Source organism: Lampetra planeri, chromosome 12 (genome assembly GCF_965212315.1).
Source record: "Lampetra planeri chromosome 12, kcLamPlan1.2.h2, whole genome shotgun sequence".
NCBI lineage: Eukaryota > Metazoa > Chordata > Hyperoartia > Petromyzontiformes > Petromyzontidae > Lampetra > Lampetra planeri.
Window position 1 is genome coordinate 15,127,115 of NC_136118.1, and position 18,761 is coordinate 15,145,875.

Genomic DNA, 18,761 nt, shown 5'->3' on the forward strand with positions numbered 1-18,761 from the left:
TGGCAGCCTTGCCGTCGGATTCATTTTACCAAGCAAGTGCGTGTTCTGGACGTGGGTGTTGTGCGTCTGGAAACGGTGCAGCACACGGCTCACTCTGGGCTGTCTGCACTTGGTTTTTGAGACCTGAGCTCATTGATGTGTTCTTCTGTTTACACAAAGCCCTGGTCCCACACTTGTAATGTGTCAGGATTATCAAGGTACTAAAGTGAGCAAATGTTTTACTCAGCTTGTGATATCAATCATTGCCACTGTAACCAGCTTAGTGCCATTGTGGTCTCCTTACAAGGGGGCTGTTTAAACTCGTACTTTCTTAATGCTTATTTTATAAATGTATATGCGTGTAACGTCAGGGTACTTGATGTGGACGTTGCTGTGGCCGACGGTGGCCACATTAAGAACGATGTCCCAGGCTCTTTAACGTGCGCGCAACAGCAGCAGGCTGCGTGCTTTGGTAATGTTGCACAGACATGAGTGGGCAGTGGTGGAAATTAAGCCATGTGCTTGTAGTACTCCGTACGTTCATCAGAGGGTGATGTAACCCGGTACGATATCTTTTTACACGAGTTGTGTGGTTGCACTTTCTCCCAGGGGGTTCTGTGTAAATCGTCAATGGCCACCTCCCTCTTGCTGCCTGCGTGATCTTGTCGCTCTCTCGAACAGCTTCACTCGTCTTTCGTTCTCCAATTTCTCATCGTTTCCTGATCGTTTTGCAGAGTTGTGTGTAGTCAATCCTCAGTTTTGCATCTCTCTTTATATTTCTCCTCTTCCTCAACATGTTTTCAATTTGCTTTCAAAAATTTGCCTCGCTTTGAAAGCCCTGTGCATTGCTGTGCTAGTCAATTCATTGCAGTGGCAACGTCCATCTGGTTGAACCGCTCGGCATGTTAATGCTGCTTCCCTGATCAACAGCATAAAGACCCAACAGAGGGAACCATAAGAATGTATTAACAAATATTTTTTTTTATTGAACAACACGGTAATAATCACATTCACAGTAATGACAACCATGTAAACCGCATATAGAGTTTTAGGAAACGTATTATACTAGAGTTACACTAGTAGTTCTGTTGCAATGTGAACACATTCATAAGTATGTCCGGTGGTCGCTGTTATGATTATTGCATAGGTATTTGGGATACCAGCTTTGTTTTATTAGACAACAGAAGCTGAAATGAGGCAAAAGAACACACTGAAATCCCGCATGACAATTGGATTCCATGCTACGTATGGCAACTGATCGACACCTGTCTTAAAGACTGCTTTGTTCCATAGCTACTGTCACACACACTTTGAGCAGCTACTCTCAAGCAGCGACACACCTGCAGTTCATTGGTGTGGTGTTGGTGGATCGCACATGCAACCTGCATGCCTATGAGGTGGAAAGTAGATGACGGTACAGCAAATAATTTGCTGACCTATGCAGTTTTCTCCTAATGTTATCCTCTTGGCTACGTGGGCCTTCTGCAGATAACCCATTGCTTTCCACGTGAAAAACATTAAGGAACTGGCGAAACATGCTCATGCAGGGCCCACCAGAATGTCTTGAGACTCACCAAGGCTTCCCTGATTGAGGACACTCAGATTTGTTTTCCCTTAAGAACGCCATTTGTGTTTTAGCAACGCACCACACACTGGTGGCCGCTCACACGGTGCTGATCTTCTCTTGAGTGCGGGTGATGCAGGCAGCGTTGGCGCCCACCCGGGCTGCCTGGTACACGCCTTGCTTGTGGTCCACCTGTTTGTCGGCCGCCCCCTGCGTCAGGAGCTGGGCCTGACGCTCCCTGCTCCTCTCCAGCTCCTGCCAGTGCTCCTGCGACTTCTGTAGGCACAAGCGCAGCAGTGGCGTTGGGCCGGTATATAGCCATGCCCCTACTTCTCAGAGCAGCACTATACACGTAGACCACCACTTTCAGAACGTTTTACACTTGGTCAACATTCGCATTTTTAGGGGCAACAACAGTGAACGTGGTCTGCAGGACGATATAAGTTTTGTACCGGGACTTCTACGGCTCCATTTTGCCCGCTGCATGTCCTCCACTCGCTTCATCTTAACGCGATTAAACAGGCAATACATTTGGTAGGTTTCATCTCTTTGCCGACATAGTCTGTATGAACTTATCTGGCTTTAAATTGTTTAATGTCCATTCACGAGAATAGTTTGAGCCAATAACATTCTACAAACCGGCCAGGGGGGTGATGGGGGTGCATAGACCCCCACACCAGAAAAAGTTCCTTCTGCTGAGCAACCCTCCCCCCTCGCCCCTCTCCCCTCGTCGCCGTGACTTGCGAGTCCGCACGCTGCGACGCTGCTCATGCCGTGGAGCGAGCCGTGAGGGTCACCTTGCTTGCCGGCACCGCGGCGGGCACTCCTGGCCCTTCCCGGCCACTCTGCGTCAACCTCTTCCTCTCGGCTCGACGGTCCTCCAGACGCTGAAGGAGGTCGCTCAGCTTGGGGTCGCCCAGGGCGTCTGGAGGGGAGGCCGCGGACGCTTGCTGCCTGGCTCGCTTCTCCTCCAGCCTGCACCCAGAGCCAGCGCAGCGGACTTAATGCGCGTTCGCGCCGCGACGTTCGAAATACAAAACTCGGCACCGTCGCACTCCTGGCTGAAAGTGTTGGTGACGTAAACCCCCTCATCCACGCCACTAATCTCTCTTATGAACACGACATCAATTAGTCCCTGGATGTGTTCCCATCTCTACCAGTGAAGTAGGAGAGATCAGTCTTATGCAACTGTGCCTCTGTGTCCTCTCATTTCCACCTTCAACCTCCCCCTAAAGTCACTTGGACAAAAAATAATCAGATATTGTTTATTATACGAGTATATTAGACTAATATTTATTTCCAAACCTTGGGCCTGATTCGGCAATCAAACAAAACGTGTATGTGGGGAAAGTTCCACTGATAGAAACATTTGTGTACAACAACATTTTGTCCAATAAACACTGCAGGTCACAACATTTCTCCTTTTGCTTCTTCCCTCGCACTGCTCCACTTTGAAATTCCTTTTCCCAAGCCCTTCTCATAACCTTACTCAAGAAGCGTGTTACATCATAGCTATTACATAATATAGCTACTACAGCTCGGATCATGCTGTTTGTGGTGGCCATATGACACGCTGGGCATTGGACCTTTGCTCGCCAACTACGTGGATGCCAAACATCCGCCGTGTCTCTTCTCACCGGAGAGCGGCCGCCTTGCTGTTGGATGCGCGGTGCAGGGAGATCTTGTCCAGGTGCTGCAGCAGGAGCTGCTCCTTGGCCTGCTTCTCCCTGAGGATGTCGTCACGCCGTTCTTCCTTGGCCTTGAGCTGGGCCTCCTTAAGTAGCGCCAGCCGCTCTCTCAGCTCCACCAGCGACATCTCGCTCAGCAGCGCATGCCCTGCCGTCTGCGGCGGTCACGGAGAGCAAAGAAACGGCAGTCGAGACCAGGGAAAGCGGACAACCACAGTAACAACCACAGTAACTAGCACAGTAACTAGCACAGTAACTAGCACAGGCTCGGCTATTGTCTCTCGGGACTGTTGATGGTCACGGCTCGGCTCTGGCCCAGCAGTCTCGTAACACTCTGGCTCAGTAGTAGTAGGTTTTTACCCTTCAAACTGGTACAAAAACTGACACCTTTATACCCTCCCCCCACCTTTATACCCTCCCACTCTGGCTCAGTAGTAGTAGGTTTTTACCCTTCAAACTGGTACAAAAACTGACACCTTTATACCCTCCCCCCACCTTTATACCCTCCCACTCTGGCTCAGTAGTAGTAGGTTTTTACCCTTTAAACTGGTACAAAAACTGACACCTTTATACCCTCCCCCCACCTTTATACCCTCCCACTCTGGCTCAGTAGTAGTAGGTTTTTACCCTTTAAACTCGTACACAAACTGACACCTTTATACCCTCCCCCCACCTTTATACCCTCCCACTCTGGCTCAGTAGTAGTAGGTTTTTACCCTTTAAACTGGTACAAAAACTGACACCTTTATACCCTCCCCCCACCTTTATACCCTCCCACTCTGGCTCAGCTCACGAGCCTCCAGCGACGCCCGAGCGGCACGGCCGTGGCCTGGCTGAGGCGCGGCTCTCGGGAATCCTGGGCGGTGATTGGGACCGTGCTCACAGCCGGTTCAAGTTAAGCGCGTGGCTCTGAGCCATGGCTCACTTGAGCCAGGGCCACACCCGAGATGAGCCTTGACTAAGACCGAGCTATGGTTGGTTATGTGTAGCAAAGGCGGTTGTCCGTTCGACCGTGTTGAACTTGGCCGATCACCTGTGTGGGGTCCATGTACGGATGGCGCAAGGCGGGCACGGCCTCCAGGGCGCGGATCTGTTGTATGAGCTCTTGCCGACGGCACATGTCCTCCTGGGCACGCTCCAGTGCCTGCCTCAGCATCTCCTGGCTCTCCTCCATCACCTCCTGCACTGCTCACCCCACCACACGCATGGCTCAATCCACTACCAACACGGCTGCTCAACGGAAAACGCTTTGCTCCCGACCACAGCGCACACGGCGGTGATGCTCAACAACAACAACGCATCACAAGAATAGCCACTTGCAGAACGTGCAACTGTATCCAGCAACACACATTCTCCCGCATTCCACTGCAAACACAAACAACAACTTCATGCCTTACTCCAGTAGTTTATAATGGACACGAATATGGCAGACTTCGACTAACTGCTGCACTGTAGTTACTCACACGTGCAGTCAACCACACAAGTGCATGGGATTTTACATTGTGACGGGAAAATCTTAATACTGTACACCTGTGGTGAAGACACGAGCACTGTCCACCACCCCCTCGCTCCAGCCTGACCCCCACACCCTCCCCCTCGCTCCAACCTGACCCCCTCACCTTCCCCCTCTCTCCAACCTGACCCCCACACCCTCCCCCTAGCTCCAGCCTGACCCCCACACCCTCCCCCTCGCTCCAGCCTGACCCCCACACCCTCCCCCTCGCTCCAACCTGACCCCCACATCCTCCCCCTCGCTCCAGCCTGACTCCCACAACCTCCCCCTCGCTCCAACCTGACCCCCACACCCTCCCCCTCGCTCCAACCTGACCCCCTCACCCTCCCCCTTGCTCCAACCTGACCCCCACACCCTCCCCCTCGCTCCAGCCTGACCCCCACACCCTCCCCCTCGCTCCAACCTGACCCCCACACCCTCCCCCTCGCTCCAGCCTGACCCCCACAACCTCCCCCTCGCTCCAACCTGACCACCACACCCTCCCCCTCGCTCCAACCTGACCCCCTCACCCTCCCCCTTGCTCCAACCTGACCCCCACACCCTCCCCCTCGCTCCAACCTGACCCCCACACCCTCCCCCACGCTCCAACCTGACCCCCACACCCTCCCCCTCGCTCCAGCCTGACCCCCACACCCTCCCCCTCGCTCCAGCCTGACCCCCACACCCTCCCCCTCGCTCCAACCTGACCCCCTCACCCTCCCCCTCGCTCCAACCTGACCCCCACACCCTCCCCCTCGCTCCAACCTGACCCCCACATCCTCCCCCTCGCTCCAGCCTGACTCCCACAACCTCCCCCTCGCTCCAACCTGACCCCCACACCCTCCCCCTCGCTCCAACCTGACCCCCTCACCCTCCCCCTTGCTCCAACCTGACCCCCACACCCTCCCCCTCGCTCCAGCCTGACCCCCACACCCTCCCCCTCGCTCCAACCTGACCCCCACACCCTCCCCCTCGCTCCAGCCTGACCCCCACAACCTCCCCCTCGCTCCAACCTGACCCCCACACCCTCCCCCTCGCTCCAACCTGACCCCCTCACCCTCCCCCTTGCTCCAACCTGACCCCCACACCCTCCCCCTCGCTCCAACCTGACCCCCACACCCTCCCCCACGCTCCAACCTGACCCCCACACCCTCCCCCTCGCTCCAGCCTGACCCCCACACCCTCCCCCTCGCTCCAACCTGACCCCCACACCCTCCCCCTCGCTCCAACCTGACCCCCTCACCCTCCCCCTCGCTCCAGCCTGACCCCCACACCCTCCCCCTCGCTCCAACCTGACCCCCACACCCTCCCCCTCGCTCCAGCCTGACCCCCACACCCTCCCCCTCGCTCCAACCTGACCCCCACACCCTCCCCCTCGCTCCAACCTGACCCCCACACCCTCCCCCTCGCTCCAACCTGACCCCCTCACCCTCCCCCTCGCTCCAGCCTGACCCCCACACCCTCCCCCAGGCTCCAGCCTGACCCCCACACCCTCCCCCTCGCTCCAACCTGACCCCCACACCCTCCCCCTCGCTCCAACCTGACCCCCACACCCTCCCCCAGGCTCCAACCTGACCCCCACACCCTCCCCCTCGCTCCAACCTGACCCCCACACCCTCCCCCTCGCTCCAACCTGACCCCCACACCCTCCCCCTCGCTCCAACCTGACCCCCACACCCTCCCCCTCGCTCCAACCTGACCCCCACACCCTCCCCCAGGCTCCAACCTGACCCCCACACCCTCCCCCTCGCTCCAACCTGACCCTCCCCCAGGATCCAACCTGACCCCCACACCCTCCCCCTCGCTCCAACCTGACCCCCACACCCTCCCCCTCGCTCCAACCTGACCCCCACACCCTCCCCCTCGCTCCAACCTGACCCCCTCACCCTCCCCCTCGCTCCAGCCTGACCCCCACACCCTCCCCCAGGCTCCAGCCTGACCCCCACACCCTCCCCCTCGCTCCAACCTGACCCCCACACCCTCCCCCAGGCTCCAACCTGACCCCCACACCCTCCCCCTCGCTCCAACCTGACCCCCACACCCTCCCCCTCGCTCCAACCTGACCCCCACACCCTCCCCCTCGCTCCAACTTGACCCCCACACCCTCCCCCTCGCTCCAACCTGACCCCCACACCCTCCCCCAGGCTCCAACCTGACCCCCACACCCTCCCCCTCGCTCCAACCTGACCCCCACACCCTCCCCCAGGCTCCAACCTGACCCCCACACCCTCCCCCTCGCTCCAGCCTGACCCCCACACCCTCCCCCTCGCTCCACCCCTTGTGCTCTCCATCTTTCTCTCCACCACAGCCCCATTCCCTCGTTCTGATCGCAATGCTTCTGGGAAATTATAAAACTGCTGTTAATTTTACAATTAAAAAAATACCTAAAAACTCTATATCCGTGCAAAGTTGCATCATTTCACGTATTTACCCACAATGATGGCTTTACCAAGTTTTCTGCAGTTGGATAAAAGGTAAAAAAAATAGCCCTGAATGAGTGCCAATGTTCCTTAAATCATACAAGGCAGCAAAACAACTAACATCCTGTGTATGGTCGTGTAATATAGAGAATGCATTACAGAAATTACACTCTGGAAATGATGAGAAACCTCACCACAAAAGAAGCAATCATGCAGGCTGGAAACCACTCCTTGCATACACTATATATATATGCAAGGAGTTGGTGGTTTGGATAAGGCTGAGCATTGTACATGCAATGCACACGCTTGTTGTTAAACCTATGAACCACATTACAGCACACATCTCCACTGTACTGCAAACATCAGGGGCGTTGAGAAGAATAACCAATTCACTGCACATCACAACATTACATTCAAACTCACTTGAGCATCAATTCACTGCAAACCATATGCACACAAACCTGATCAGCGCAGTGTGTTGACAAAGCACACCGCAGCTTCCACAGCACTCGCAAGTGCGGACATTGCAAACCTGGAGTCCCTGACACCTGAGCAGTATGCGGCAACATTACAGTTGAATCAAACCTTGGTGACATGTTACTTAAAACACACCCATTGCTCAATAGAGCAATGGGGCAGTGGTTATCATTGCCAGCCCTGAGTACGTGGTGTAAATGCCACATTCCCATGGCAGGGCTCTGCATAAGACGATCACTCCTTCTCACAAAGAGGTATTCATTTGATCAACCCTGGAGGGATCTGAGTTGACCCCTGACTGGGATTTAATTTTTATCTACATTATTGTGAATCAGCTCTACCCACAGCATGCTGGCTCAACTATTACACCACTCCTGACAGTAGTTGCAGCTGAAATATATTGTTCTAAATAAGAATATAATTGATATTGATTTATTTATGGGATAAAATTAATACATGCTAAAGATCTGCTTATTTGTTAACAAGACTATATACAACAGGCATAAGTAAAATGTTTCCCTGTTCCATGTGCTCCTCTTTCTGCCACCGCCCAGAGGTTCCTGGAGGCGTGGGGCAGGAGGCCACGTGGGGCCCCTGAGGCCACCATCCACAGGGCTGTCGCGGGGCCCTCTTTTGTGACAGCTTAATAGTGCAGTGCTAACCACAAGGCCACCACTCCTCCCAAATGTAAATGATGTAAAACTTTTCAGACGAGCAGAAGCAACAGTGATTTTAGGAAGTAAAAACAGTGATATTGTGATTCTTACCTATTTTCTGTTTGTATTCTTGAAGTTTCAGTTTAGCTGCTTTGGAATTCTCATGACCCTCCATGATTTGCTTAATCAGTTTCTTCATCTCCTTCTCCTCTTGAAGCCGCCGGTCTGCGTACTGCTGCATCATCTCAGCTGTCTGTGGGATACGCAGCAACGTCCAGACACACCACGGGCTACGTGAGGCGCGCACACAGACTGCGACACACCGCACAGGCGGTGGACCAGCGGCAGCGCGGTCGCCGCTTGTTGCAGAGGTTTGCGGTTTGAATCCGGCAGGCCGCCCTGGTTATAACTGCGGTTTTGTCTTAACCGTGAAGTACTACTCGCTGTCTACTTCACATTGCACGTTAAAGATCCCCTGGCGCCATTTGCAATGAGAAGGCCATTGTATGTCAGCATCACGGTCCAAATTTGAAAAATTACTCTGCAACATTACTCAATTGGGATTACAGAAACATTTTTCCCTACTTGAAGACTATATCCATCAAGTCCCAGTCAATATAAAAATAGACAAAGCACCTCCATCCATTTGTCACAAAAGGTGTGCCACATTCTTTGTAATCTTTTAAACAACAAAATCGGTGGAAAATAGCATAATTTGTTTATATTTTCTCACACATGTTGGCAATAGCTGCCTTCCCTCCCACACGTAAACTGGGCCCCAAACCCTGCCCCAGCTCTGCTGCTGCTGCTGCCACCTGCTGCTTGATGGTGGCGGCTTTGTGCTGGTTCTGGCTGGCGAGGGCATGCCGTGCCAGCACGGCCTCCTCCAGGCTCAGCTTCCCCTCCAGCCGACGCCGCTCCTCCTCCAGCGCTGCCTCCGACGCGTCGCGCTGCCGCATGCGCTCCTGCCAATCAGCAAATTCGCTCCCGTCCCGCGCGCCCCTAACCAGCTCCTCTAGCCTGGGCACATTTGAGAGAGAAACAAAATGGACCGATATTTCACAGAGTAGCTTCATCCAAGGTGCAATGCTCTTTTCTGCGAGGACATCCTTCTAAACAAGAGATGTCCCAATCATGCACATCGTTAATGAGCAGCAGCTAGGGTGTGGGAGTGCGTGCGCGAGTGCATATGTGTGTGTAAAAGTGTCTGTGCACGTGTGTGTGCGTGTGCACACACACATGGCAAAACAACCCCCTACCTCCTCGTTGGTGCCGGATGGCAACGCTGTGGTGGGCAGTCTCCTGGCCAAACTACATTTGGCAGAGCCAGGAGATTGAATCCTTACCCTCGGGGCTCCTCCAGAAACAACAAAAACCACTGCGGGTGGCCACGTGGAATGTTCGAACGTTCACTGCGGAGAAGAGGATGCCACTCCTCTGTCGGAAGCTGGACCGGTACCGCCTGGATCTCTGTAGTGTTCAGGAGGTCCGGTGGACCGGCTCTTGACACCTTGAGGGGTGGACAGTCCTCTACTCGGGGCAGGAGACTGCCAAACAACAGGGAGTGGCTCTTCTTCTGAACAAAACAATGAAGGGGGGATGGGAGCGTGGCGGTGAGGTTTGCGAACCTGTAAGCCCCATGCTACTTTGGGCTCGCCTTCCCATCAACTAGATGCGAGGAGTGGTGGTCGTGGTTACTCATGCCCCCACCAAAGACGAACATCCATGGAGGGATGCAGGTAAGGCTGATGAGTCAGATGCCTTCTATGACCTCCTGTCACAGGTGCTAGCTAAAGTGGCCCCTCGGGATAGTCATCCTGTTAGACGACTTTAATGCCCGAGTTGGTTATGATGCTGGCACCTGGTCTGGAGTGATTGGACGGCATGGGCCAGATCAGCTCAATAACAGTGGTAGAGGCTGCTAGATTTTTGTGCAGCCCATGGGCTTGTAATTACTAACACGCTGTTCCGGGATTGGCGCATCCACACAACATCATGGATGCATGCCGGATCCAAGCAAGAACATCTGCGAGGTTTAGGACTTTGGCTCATGCAGCTGCAATGGCTGCTTTGGGTACATGATCCAGACCTCCCCATTGACCCTGGTTGACAGAGGAGGTGTTCAGGCTGGCTGAGAAAAAGCGACAGGCCCACTCTCATCGTCCACAGCTACCACTTAGTGGCGAATGGCGGTTGTTGTTGCATGTGTATGCGTGCGTGTGGGTGTGCATGTCTTTGTGCGTGCGTGGAAACCGACCTTTTGAGCTCCTGTGTCTCTCGGGCATGGTAGAAAGCTCCCTCTCGCAGTATGGCCGTTGTGTTGAGCTTAATAGGAACGTTGTTCTTCTACAATAAAAACAACGCTCGTATCACAGTCCTGTAAACGATATGCAGCTTCGCATTGTCACGATGCTACTTTAGCAAGTAGTCTTGCCAAAGGGAATATATTTTATTACTTACACTTGGCAAATGCACTCACGTTAGGTTTCCTGTATCGTGTGTTTAAGATAAACTGGTTGTTGGCATTGACCAATGGAAGATTATTAATAACTTTTACTGTATTGTCAAAATAAAACATTCCGATCACGTGGGACAGCATCCGTAAATGTCCTGGAACTTGCGATATCCATCCATCCCTCTCTGGCCCATGGTACACGCATCCAGAGGGACGCCTCGCTCATCATCCAGATGACGGTCATATCTCTCATTGCTGCCATAATGATTGTATCTATCTAATGTAATCTCCATTTTAATATTATGCATTAAAGGCTCTGTGGGTATAAAAACAAAAAGAACACCTCGTATAAATGTTTTACTTGTTTTGTTTAACGTGTAGTCACTCAACCCCACCACCTCCGTGAGCACTTCACTACGGACGGCAGATTGGCAGAGTTGAGGTCACAAACCGTGCAAAAATGTACAGATGGAGGCAGAGAACGCTTCTCTCTCTCTTGGCTTTGGTTGAGCCCTTGGATGGAGCGGCGGTGCTTACCGCGGTCTTTGGCACGCTCCTGGCCCGGGGCCTCTCTGCACTCGTCCTCGACATCTCTGCAGCAAGCTCCGCCATGACGCGCTGAGCACATCCAACGGGAGAGGTGGTGGATGGTTCGGCCACACAACTGATGTGCGTAACGGATACTGAATTGACACGTTTTGTGAATAAAAAATTATGCTGGGGAAGCGGGCGGCACAATGCGCCGAGCTAAAGCGCGCAAGCTGCAGGTCACCGCTACCACTGCTGCTGAGCAGGAAAAACTGAAAATCTGCCTTCCACAAGAACGTGCCGAGTAGCAAGTGTGTGCGGGCACGCTCGCAAAAAATGCCCAACATTACTTTCAGCACTTTACGTGAATCGGCATAACTAATCGTATAATACGACATAATGTTGTACAAATGTCCACAAGACCCGATTCCGTCGAAAACAAAAAAGCGTAGTGCTCAAGGTTCACAAATATAAAAAGAGAAACTCTGTATCAAAGTCACTGGAATCAGTCACTCTGCATGTGGACGTGTATAACATCAACTGTACACTGGCCTTGAGAGTGAAACTAACCAATAACACGTATGTGTAATCTCGCACAGTGAAATATGTAAGTATTGGTAAACACCGGTCAGATTCTCCCTCAATGTGAGGTCCACTCCTTCCTCTGTACCTCTCTACTTCCCGCACCTCCCATGAGCACGATTGGCTACGACAGTGCGAAAGAAGTTCAACACACATACGTACTCCCCATACCCTCCCCACTCCGTTCCTCTCCATGTCACTCCCACACACCCTCGGCATACCCCCTCCCGTGTCATCCTCACCTTGGTTTGATCCGCCTTCTCGGCGTTTGCGCACTGGAACAGAATCTTGCTCGCTTCCATCAGATTTCTCTGTAACAGCACGAGCGGTGACATGCTTATTTTCTTAGATTTAGAAATGTGCCTGTTCTAACAAGTCGTTCTGGTGTACCGTGCCCACGTGATCGTATTAAGTTTTTACTTTGAAACGATTACAGCTGCTGAACCATTGCAATTTAACTGTTGCTACGTAACTCTGGGTGCTCGCATTCATGACTTACGAGACACCAATTACATTATCACAAAGCTGTCACAAAGCATATCTTTATATTTTCGGTATGACTCTTTTTTTTGTTCAGAGGGTCCTGCCAAGTTGTGTGAGTAGGGGGCGATGCTGCTGCCGTGTGTAATCCCAACTGAGTAGTTTGTAGGTCTTATTTCAGCATTGAGATGTTTGGCCAATGCCAGCTGCACGGTGTGTGTGTTTGGCTTTAGATGACTCGTGTGCCAAGTACGTGCAGTTGTGCTAAGCAAGAGTGGGTTGTGTTCCAGAGTTAGGGAACCTCAGCTCTTCGCCGGTTCCTCTGCCTGACGTCCTGAAGCTTTGCCATTTCTTTCGGGAGATGGTACGTGCTCTTGGGCACCTGCACACACACAAACACTCAACTGTACAACCACAGCACTCCCTGCCAAGCTTGCAACAGCTCTGCCTGGGGTCGGGCGTCAAACACCAAGCTTGTTGACGTGCAGTTACATTCGACAAAGCACATCATCGTCTCAGGAATCCCCTTCATCCAGCAGTGGAATGGCAAAAGCCTGGCGATCATCATGGCCAGCATTAAACAATTGTGGCCATGCATCGCAGACTCCATATTACATGTGGCATAACACATTTTTAAATGATGAATAGTGTTTAACCAAATAAAAAACATTTCTAAACAGGCAGTTAAATGATACGGAGCATGGTGTATTTCCGATCACGCCAGCGAGTAACATTAATGGTGGTGGCACGGCGAGGGAGGGGAGACGTACGGGGTTGGGTTTGCCGAGGGAGGGGACGCGATCCGGCAGAGGCAGAGTCCGTGGCTTGGGCTTGGTCAGCGAGAACTCTTGCGGCTCCGTGGTCTTGGGCTTCGGCCGCGGGGGACTCGTGCCGTCCAGTTGGCTTCTCAACTGCTCCGTCAGCCAAAGCACTTCCTCTCTGTTTCTGAAAGCGACAAAGAGAACTTCTTACGCAGCTGTGTCTGCCGAAGGGGCGATTAACATGCTGTAAGGGAATAGCAAAAACTCAATAATTCTTCGATACTCTTATCTCGGATCGGCTAACTTGGGTTGTTCGGTCAATTGCATTGTACATCGTTTACATGTGGAGCACTAAAGTGCCTGAAGCGAAGTGACACATTAAAGAAGATGGAGAGACAGCTAGGAAACCTTGCTGAATCGCCACCAGACACCTCTCTTGCAAAGAATACAATGACTTCACTGAATGAACTTAACATAACTTCATCTATTCATATTTCCATACAGCGTGAAACTAAACCAGCAGAGGCATTGTTAATTACGTGGAGCTGGTTGACACTGCCACTGCCCTGCCTACACAGAGGCACGTGCAAGTGGAGGCGGTGCCAATCCCACGTAAAAATCCTTTGATATAAAACAGCACGAGTAGTTTTAAATGTCGTTATGTCATTACATGGCTTAATTGTGGCCCTAAACCATGTGCTTGGCCCAAGTGTTCATAAACGTACTTGAGTAGTGGCGCCAGCAGGTTATTTTGTACGAAGGTGATGTCATAGAGCTGACTCCACTCATCCTTTATCCAGGTGCTCAAGTTGACTTCGTCAAACAGGAAAGTCAAGAACTGCAAGGAAAAACCGTCCCCGCGTGTGTCATTAGTTCAGTGATCATACAAACTAACGCTGAGAAAGCACTGCAGCATTATAGGCAATGGCAGACGAAGCTTGTGGGCAAAGGGACCACGTTGTAGCATTGTCCAGGCAGGGTAATTACCAAACTGACTTCTTCCCTGTTTTTGTTTGGTCGAGTGGCTACCCCCGCTCACAACAGCAGGACCACGCTGGTGGTCACAGCAGTAGGTCTGACGGAAGGCAGACTAGAAGGAGCAGAGGTTTGGAAAGGAGGTAATGTGGGCCCTCAGCTGGGTGACGGTGGGGCATTCGAGGAGCTTGGAGAGGGTGGAGAGATTGGTTGTGGGTTGATAGCATGCCGGGATGTCTGGATTGAGGCCAGGTTTCTTGAGAAGCAGGGTGACTTGATCAGTTTTGTAGGAATTTTGGAAACGCCAAAATGTGAAAGAAGCATTAGTGACATTGGTGGTCATGACGGTGAGTGCTGTGGTACAGTGTGAACAAGGAACCGGGGAGGTGTCCAGAGGAGATGACTTCATGTGACGTGCTTGGATTACATCAAGTAACTCTTCATGCCATCGATTGGAATAACAAACTCAACACAGGATATGAAAGAAAGATAGACAATCAATAATAAATAATCTGAAACATTGAAAAAATGACAGCAGCTGTGGCAATATGGAGAACACATTGTGACCTGCACGCATTGTCACCTTATGCATGCTGGGTATGTCTTGGGAGTTGATGATCTTGGTGAAACTGGTCATCCCCAGCTCTTCCAGACGAAACACAGCCAGGTAGGCGATGACTGTGAGCGGACGTGACAGTGGTGGGAATTTTATCTCAGCACGAAGCCACACCACCGATACAGCACTCTATTTAACTACTAATTTCAATAAATACTATTTTAAATAATGGACATCAAACGTAGGCACGGGACAGATCTGAATGTGGACAATAATCAGGGCTATCTCACCCCTCGTGTGAGTAGCACAATTAACCTACTAAAGGCTCCTCTGCCTCCGGTAATGGGTATCGCCTTGTTTATACGAACCACTTGAAACCAGACTGTGTTGGTCCAAGAATGGCCTGCGTGGGGTCCAACTCCACCCCAGAGATCTTGGTCCCACACCAAGTATCCAAATGAGGCTTCGTCGGATCCTGCTTTGATCCTCCGTTACTTCTCTCCATCTGCATCCTCCCTCTTCACACCCCCACCCCCTCCTCTCCCACTACTCTGTCTACACCTCTAAGCTTCCTCTCTCTATCCCCTCTGGCTTAGTGATCGAGCCCAGCAGAGCTCACCTTAACTTTTCCCGCGTTGTGCTCTGAGATACCATTTCACTATAAATGCTTAACAAACACAAATCATTACCCTTATACATTACTCCCGCAAGATGTTATGAAATTGACGTTTATGTCCTGTGTCATTGGATGGAAAAAAGGGAAACTGGAGGTGAAATGGCAGCTGAAGAAAGGAATTGAATGATGAATGACTACAAAGTGAGAGACGTTGCTGCAATAGAAACACAGGTGTAATGAGATGTGCACTACAGCTGACACACCATTAAGCCATAGTGACGGCAAGGGCCTCGTCGCGAGAGGATTGCAAGGTTCTTGAATGCGGTGATAACAAGTGATATGACGATGGTGAATGCCCAAGGGTCCTTGTTATGAGCCCTGAAGAGATTTAAATAACTTTTTTAAAGTGCTGTTTTGAGTGGCTTTAACGTGATGGAAGCGGGATAATTGTTTAGTGTAATGTGCAGGGCACTGTGAGACGCACCTGTAAAGACGTTTCGCTGCTTGAGCAGAACGTGCTTGCCGTGGCGAGCATAGAAGGCGTTGACCACGACCGCGAGCAGTCGCCTCTGTTCCACGCAGCCTCCCAGCACTCCCAGGAGGAACACCAAGTTCTCTTCACTCCAGCCCTCCGCAGCACGTCGCGAGATATTGGCGGTGTTAGAATTTTCCAATTTTGTGGTTTATGGAGAGATAAACATACACATTCATTCAAATTGAGTCTGCTGCTGGGTGAAGGCCTCCCCAAGCAGCTGGCGGTACAAACAGGTTCTGTGTTTTTTATTAAAACATCACCTTGCTCAAACATGACTGCACCTACAGAGCATGTACAAACTTCCCAAGGTTTTTAAATAGGTCCCTACATTTGTATAACAAAAACACAATCAATGCGTTTCCTCTTGCAAGTATAAATACGAGCTGTCGGGCGTCGAGGGGATCCGCCACTGCGCTGCACGTACCTGGCGCGACTGAATGATGTCGTCTGTGATCTGCATGAGGTTCTCTTCCCCTGCTGTGATCTTATCCAGCAGGGCGACCACCTCCCCAATCAGCTCCCCGTAGTTTCCCATTGCTCCTGAGACACACACAGCGCCACGTAGCCATCGTTTTAAACACCATCTCAATAAGTCGTCTATGTCACCATGGGCACGACCCGCACCTCCGATTCGCGCCGTTGGCTACGTACGGTGCGAAAGAAGCTCAACATTATACATACAATGACACCCCCTGCCCTCTTTCTCGGGAGCCCGCGGGGCAGGCAACACGCGCAGGAGGAGGAGGAGTCCCCTGGCCTGCCGCCCACAACACAGCCGCTGTCGGGCATCGCCTGCGACAGCGCCAGCCGCGTTCTCTCTCAAGGCCTCGCGACGCGCAGCAAACTCGGATTTCAAACGAACTCGGCTCGCCGCAAGGCGAATTTCTCGTCACTCCGTCGCAAGCGCAGCAGGTCCGGCAGCAGGTCCGGCAGCAGCGGCGATCGCTGTCACGGGCACGTGGGGGGGGGGGGGACACGGAGACCACGCGGCAGCGGCGCTGTTTGTTGGCGTCGCCCTGAGCGGCAACTCCTTCAAGACTCGAGCGCGGCCTTTTTGAACGGCACGGCGAGACCCCCGCGCCGCGTGTCGATCCGCACCGGGACTCGCGCGCACTGCGACAAAACACCCCGCGGCCCGCCGTGGCGGTTGTTGTTGCACCGTGCGGGCATGGGTTCCCTGTAGAACCCAGTGGGGATTCCGAGCCAGAGGGCTCCCTAGGAAGCCCCGGGTCTGCGGGGGTAGCGAGCGAGCCGCGAGGGTGACGATTCGCGCCGCACTCACGCGGTGTCCTCCCACTCCCCGGCTCGACACGCGGCTGCGTCACCGCGTCCCCCATACCTTATCATCACAACCCAGCAGCACCAACAGCAGCAGGCTTTGGTGATGCTACTGCTGCATCGCCAGTGGTGCCCAGGCACACATAACAACAATAAAAACAACTCAAAACGTTCGTTAGTTACGTTGTAGCCTTAAAGCGAAACAAATGTAACAAGCGCCGTTACCGGCGATGTCCCTTGTTTATGTTGCTGTCATTGCCCCAACTTCGCGTGTTTTATATTTTTTTCATTTTGGAGGCCAATATTATTGACGAGTCTGTCGAGTTATCCCTTACACCGATTGGGGCATACAGCCATTGCCAGTACAGTACTGGACGTTGACACTAAAAGAAAGGATTCGGTCATGGAGGTAGTTTTGACTTCAATGTGGTGGTCAGTGGAAGGGGCAGAAGCGGCTCAGATTTTGCTCGCGACTGATGTTGGCCGAGGATCGAGCGGCAGTCGCAAGACGACCCACTGCTGCCCCCTCACGTCACGTGCATCTCTCGCCGGGTCTCCACCCTCACTGCATCTCTCGCCTATCTCACTGCGACTGCCCTCACACATCGCTTCACTCCCTCGCCTTCTCTCGCGTCACTGCCGTGCCTCCGATGAGCATCACCTGCACGGACAATAATTCGGCATTGGGCCCGATGTCGCTGACGTGTGCCCCCCTTCTTCACCGGTGCAACGCAGTCGCGGTGTTCGCGCACTGCCCCCACCACCACCACAGTCGCGGTGTTCGCGCACTGCCCCCACCACCACCACCACCACAGTCGCGGTGTCGCGGCGCTGTGGTTTACCGCGAGCACCGCGAGCACCACGCGGGGCGAGCAGCGGCTGCGGGTTGTGAATGCAGCAACCTGCGGGAGCGCCCCGGAGTGGCGGTGTCCCGCTGCGCTACCGCGGATTTACCTGCTCCAGCTGTGGGGGGTGGGGGGGGTCGATGCAGGCTTCGTCATTATCTGCACCTCGCCAGGCGAGGTTTTGTCTGCCCCTCGCCAGGCGAGGCTTGGCCACTGAACGAAGCGGCGCCGACTACGCGCCCCCCCCCCCCACGGGGGACGTCTCCCGCTCCACGCGGGGATCTCCCCCCCCCCCAACACCGCTCACGATGCCTGCGCAACACCGCCCGGTCCGTCAACTCCGCTGCGAAACGCGGCCACAGATCAACAACGTCAACAACACGTCAACAACACGTCAACAACGCGTCAACAGATCAACAACACGTCAACAACACATCAACAACGCGTTAACAGATCAACAACACGTCAACAACACATCAACAACGCGTCAACAGATCAACAACACGTCAACAACACATCAACAACGCGTCAACAGATCAACAACACGTCAACAACGCGTCAACAGATCAACAACACGTCAACAACACATCAACAACGCGTTAACAGATCAACAAACCCGCTCGTAAACAACGCGGGCGCCTCCTGCTGCTCCCTCACCGCGCCGTCTCCTGGCAACAACCACGGCGCGCCGCGAGATCTCGCCGCTGTCTTCTCGCGAGATCTCACGCCTCTCTTCTCGCGAGATCTCACCCCTCTCTCTCTTCTCGCGAGATCTCACGCCTCTCTTCTCGCGAGATCTCACCCCTCTCTTCTCGCGAGATCTCACCCCTCTCTCTCTTCTCGCGAGATCTCACGCCTCTCTTCTTGTGGAAGC

General features: G+C 53.0%; 1 protein-coding gene across 3 annotated transcripts; it reads right to left on the reverse strand.

Moving 5' to 3' along the window:
* Positions 1 to 944: 944 nt before the first annotated feature.
* On the reverse strand, positions 945 to 18,735 carry CFAP99 (cilia and flagella associated protein 99). Of its 3 annotated transcripts, none has more exons than XM_078599654.1 (16): positions 18,545 to 18,735; positions 16,189 to 16,304; positions 15,714 to 15,858; positions 14,641 to 14,735; positions 13,808 to 13,920; positions 13,092 to 13,266; positions 12,623 to 12,703; positions 12,084 to 12,152; positions 11,269 to 11,349; positions 10,534 to 10,622; positions 9,092 to 9,296; positions 8,388 to 8,529; positions 4,265 to 4,416; positions 3,181 to 3,386; positions 2,341 to 2,518; positions 945 to 1,819 (listed from the first exon to the last, which is right to left on the reverse strand). In XM_078599654.1, the coding sequence occupies exons 2-16, from the start codon at positions 16,297 to 16,299 to the stop codon at positions 1,643 to 1,645; spliced, it is 2,019 nt and encodes a 672-aa protein (XP_078455780.1). In that variant the 5' UTR covers positions 16,300 to 16,304; positions 18,545 to 18,735; the 3' UTR covers positions 945 to 1,642. The 3 variants fall into 3 exon arrangements, with proteins under 3 accessions (XP_078455780.1, XP_078455778.1, XP_078455779.1); XM_078599652.1 differs by having other exon boundaries at positions 18,504 to 18,607; XM_078599653.1 differs by lacking the exon at positions 18,545 to 18,735 and having other exon boundaries at positions 16,189 to 17,813.
* Positions 18,736 to 18,761: the final 26 nt, after the last annotated feature.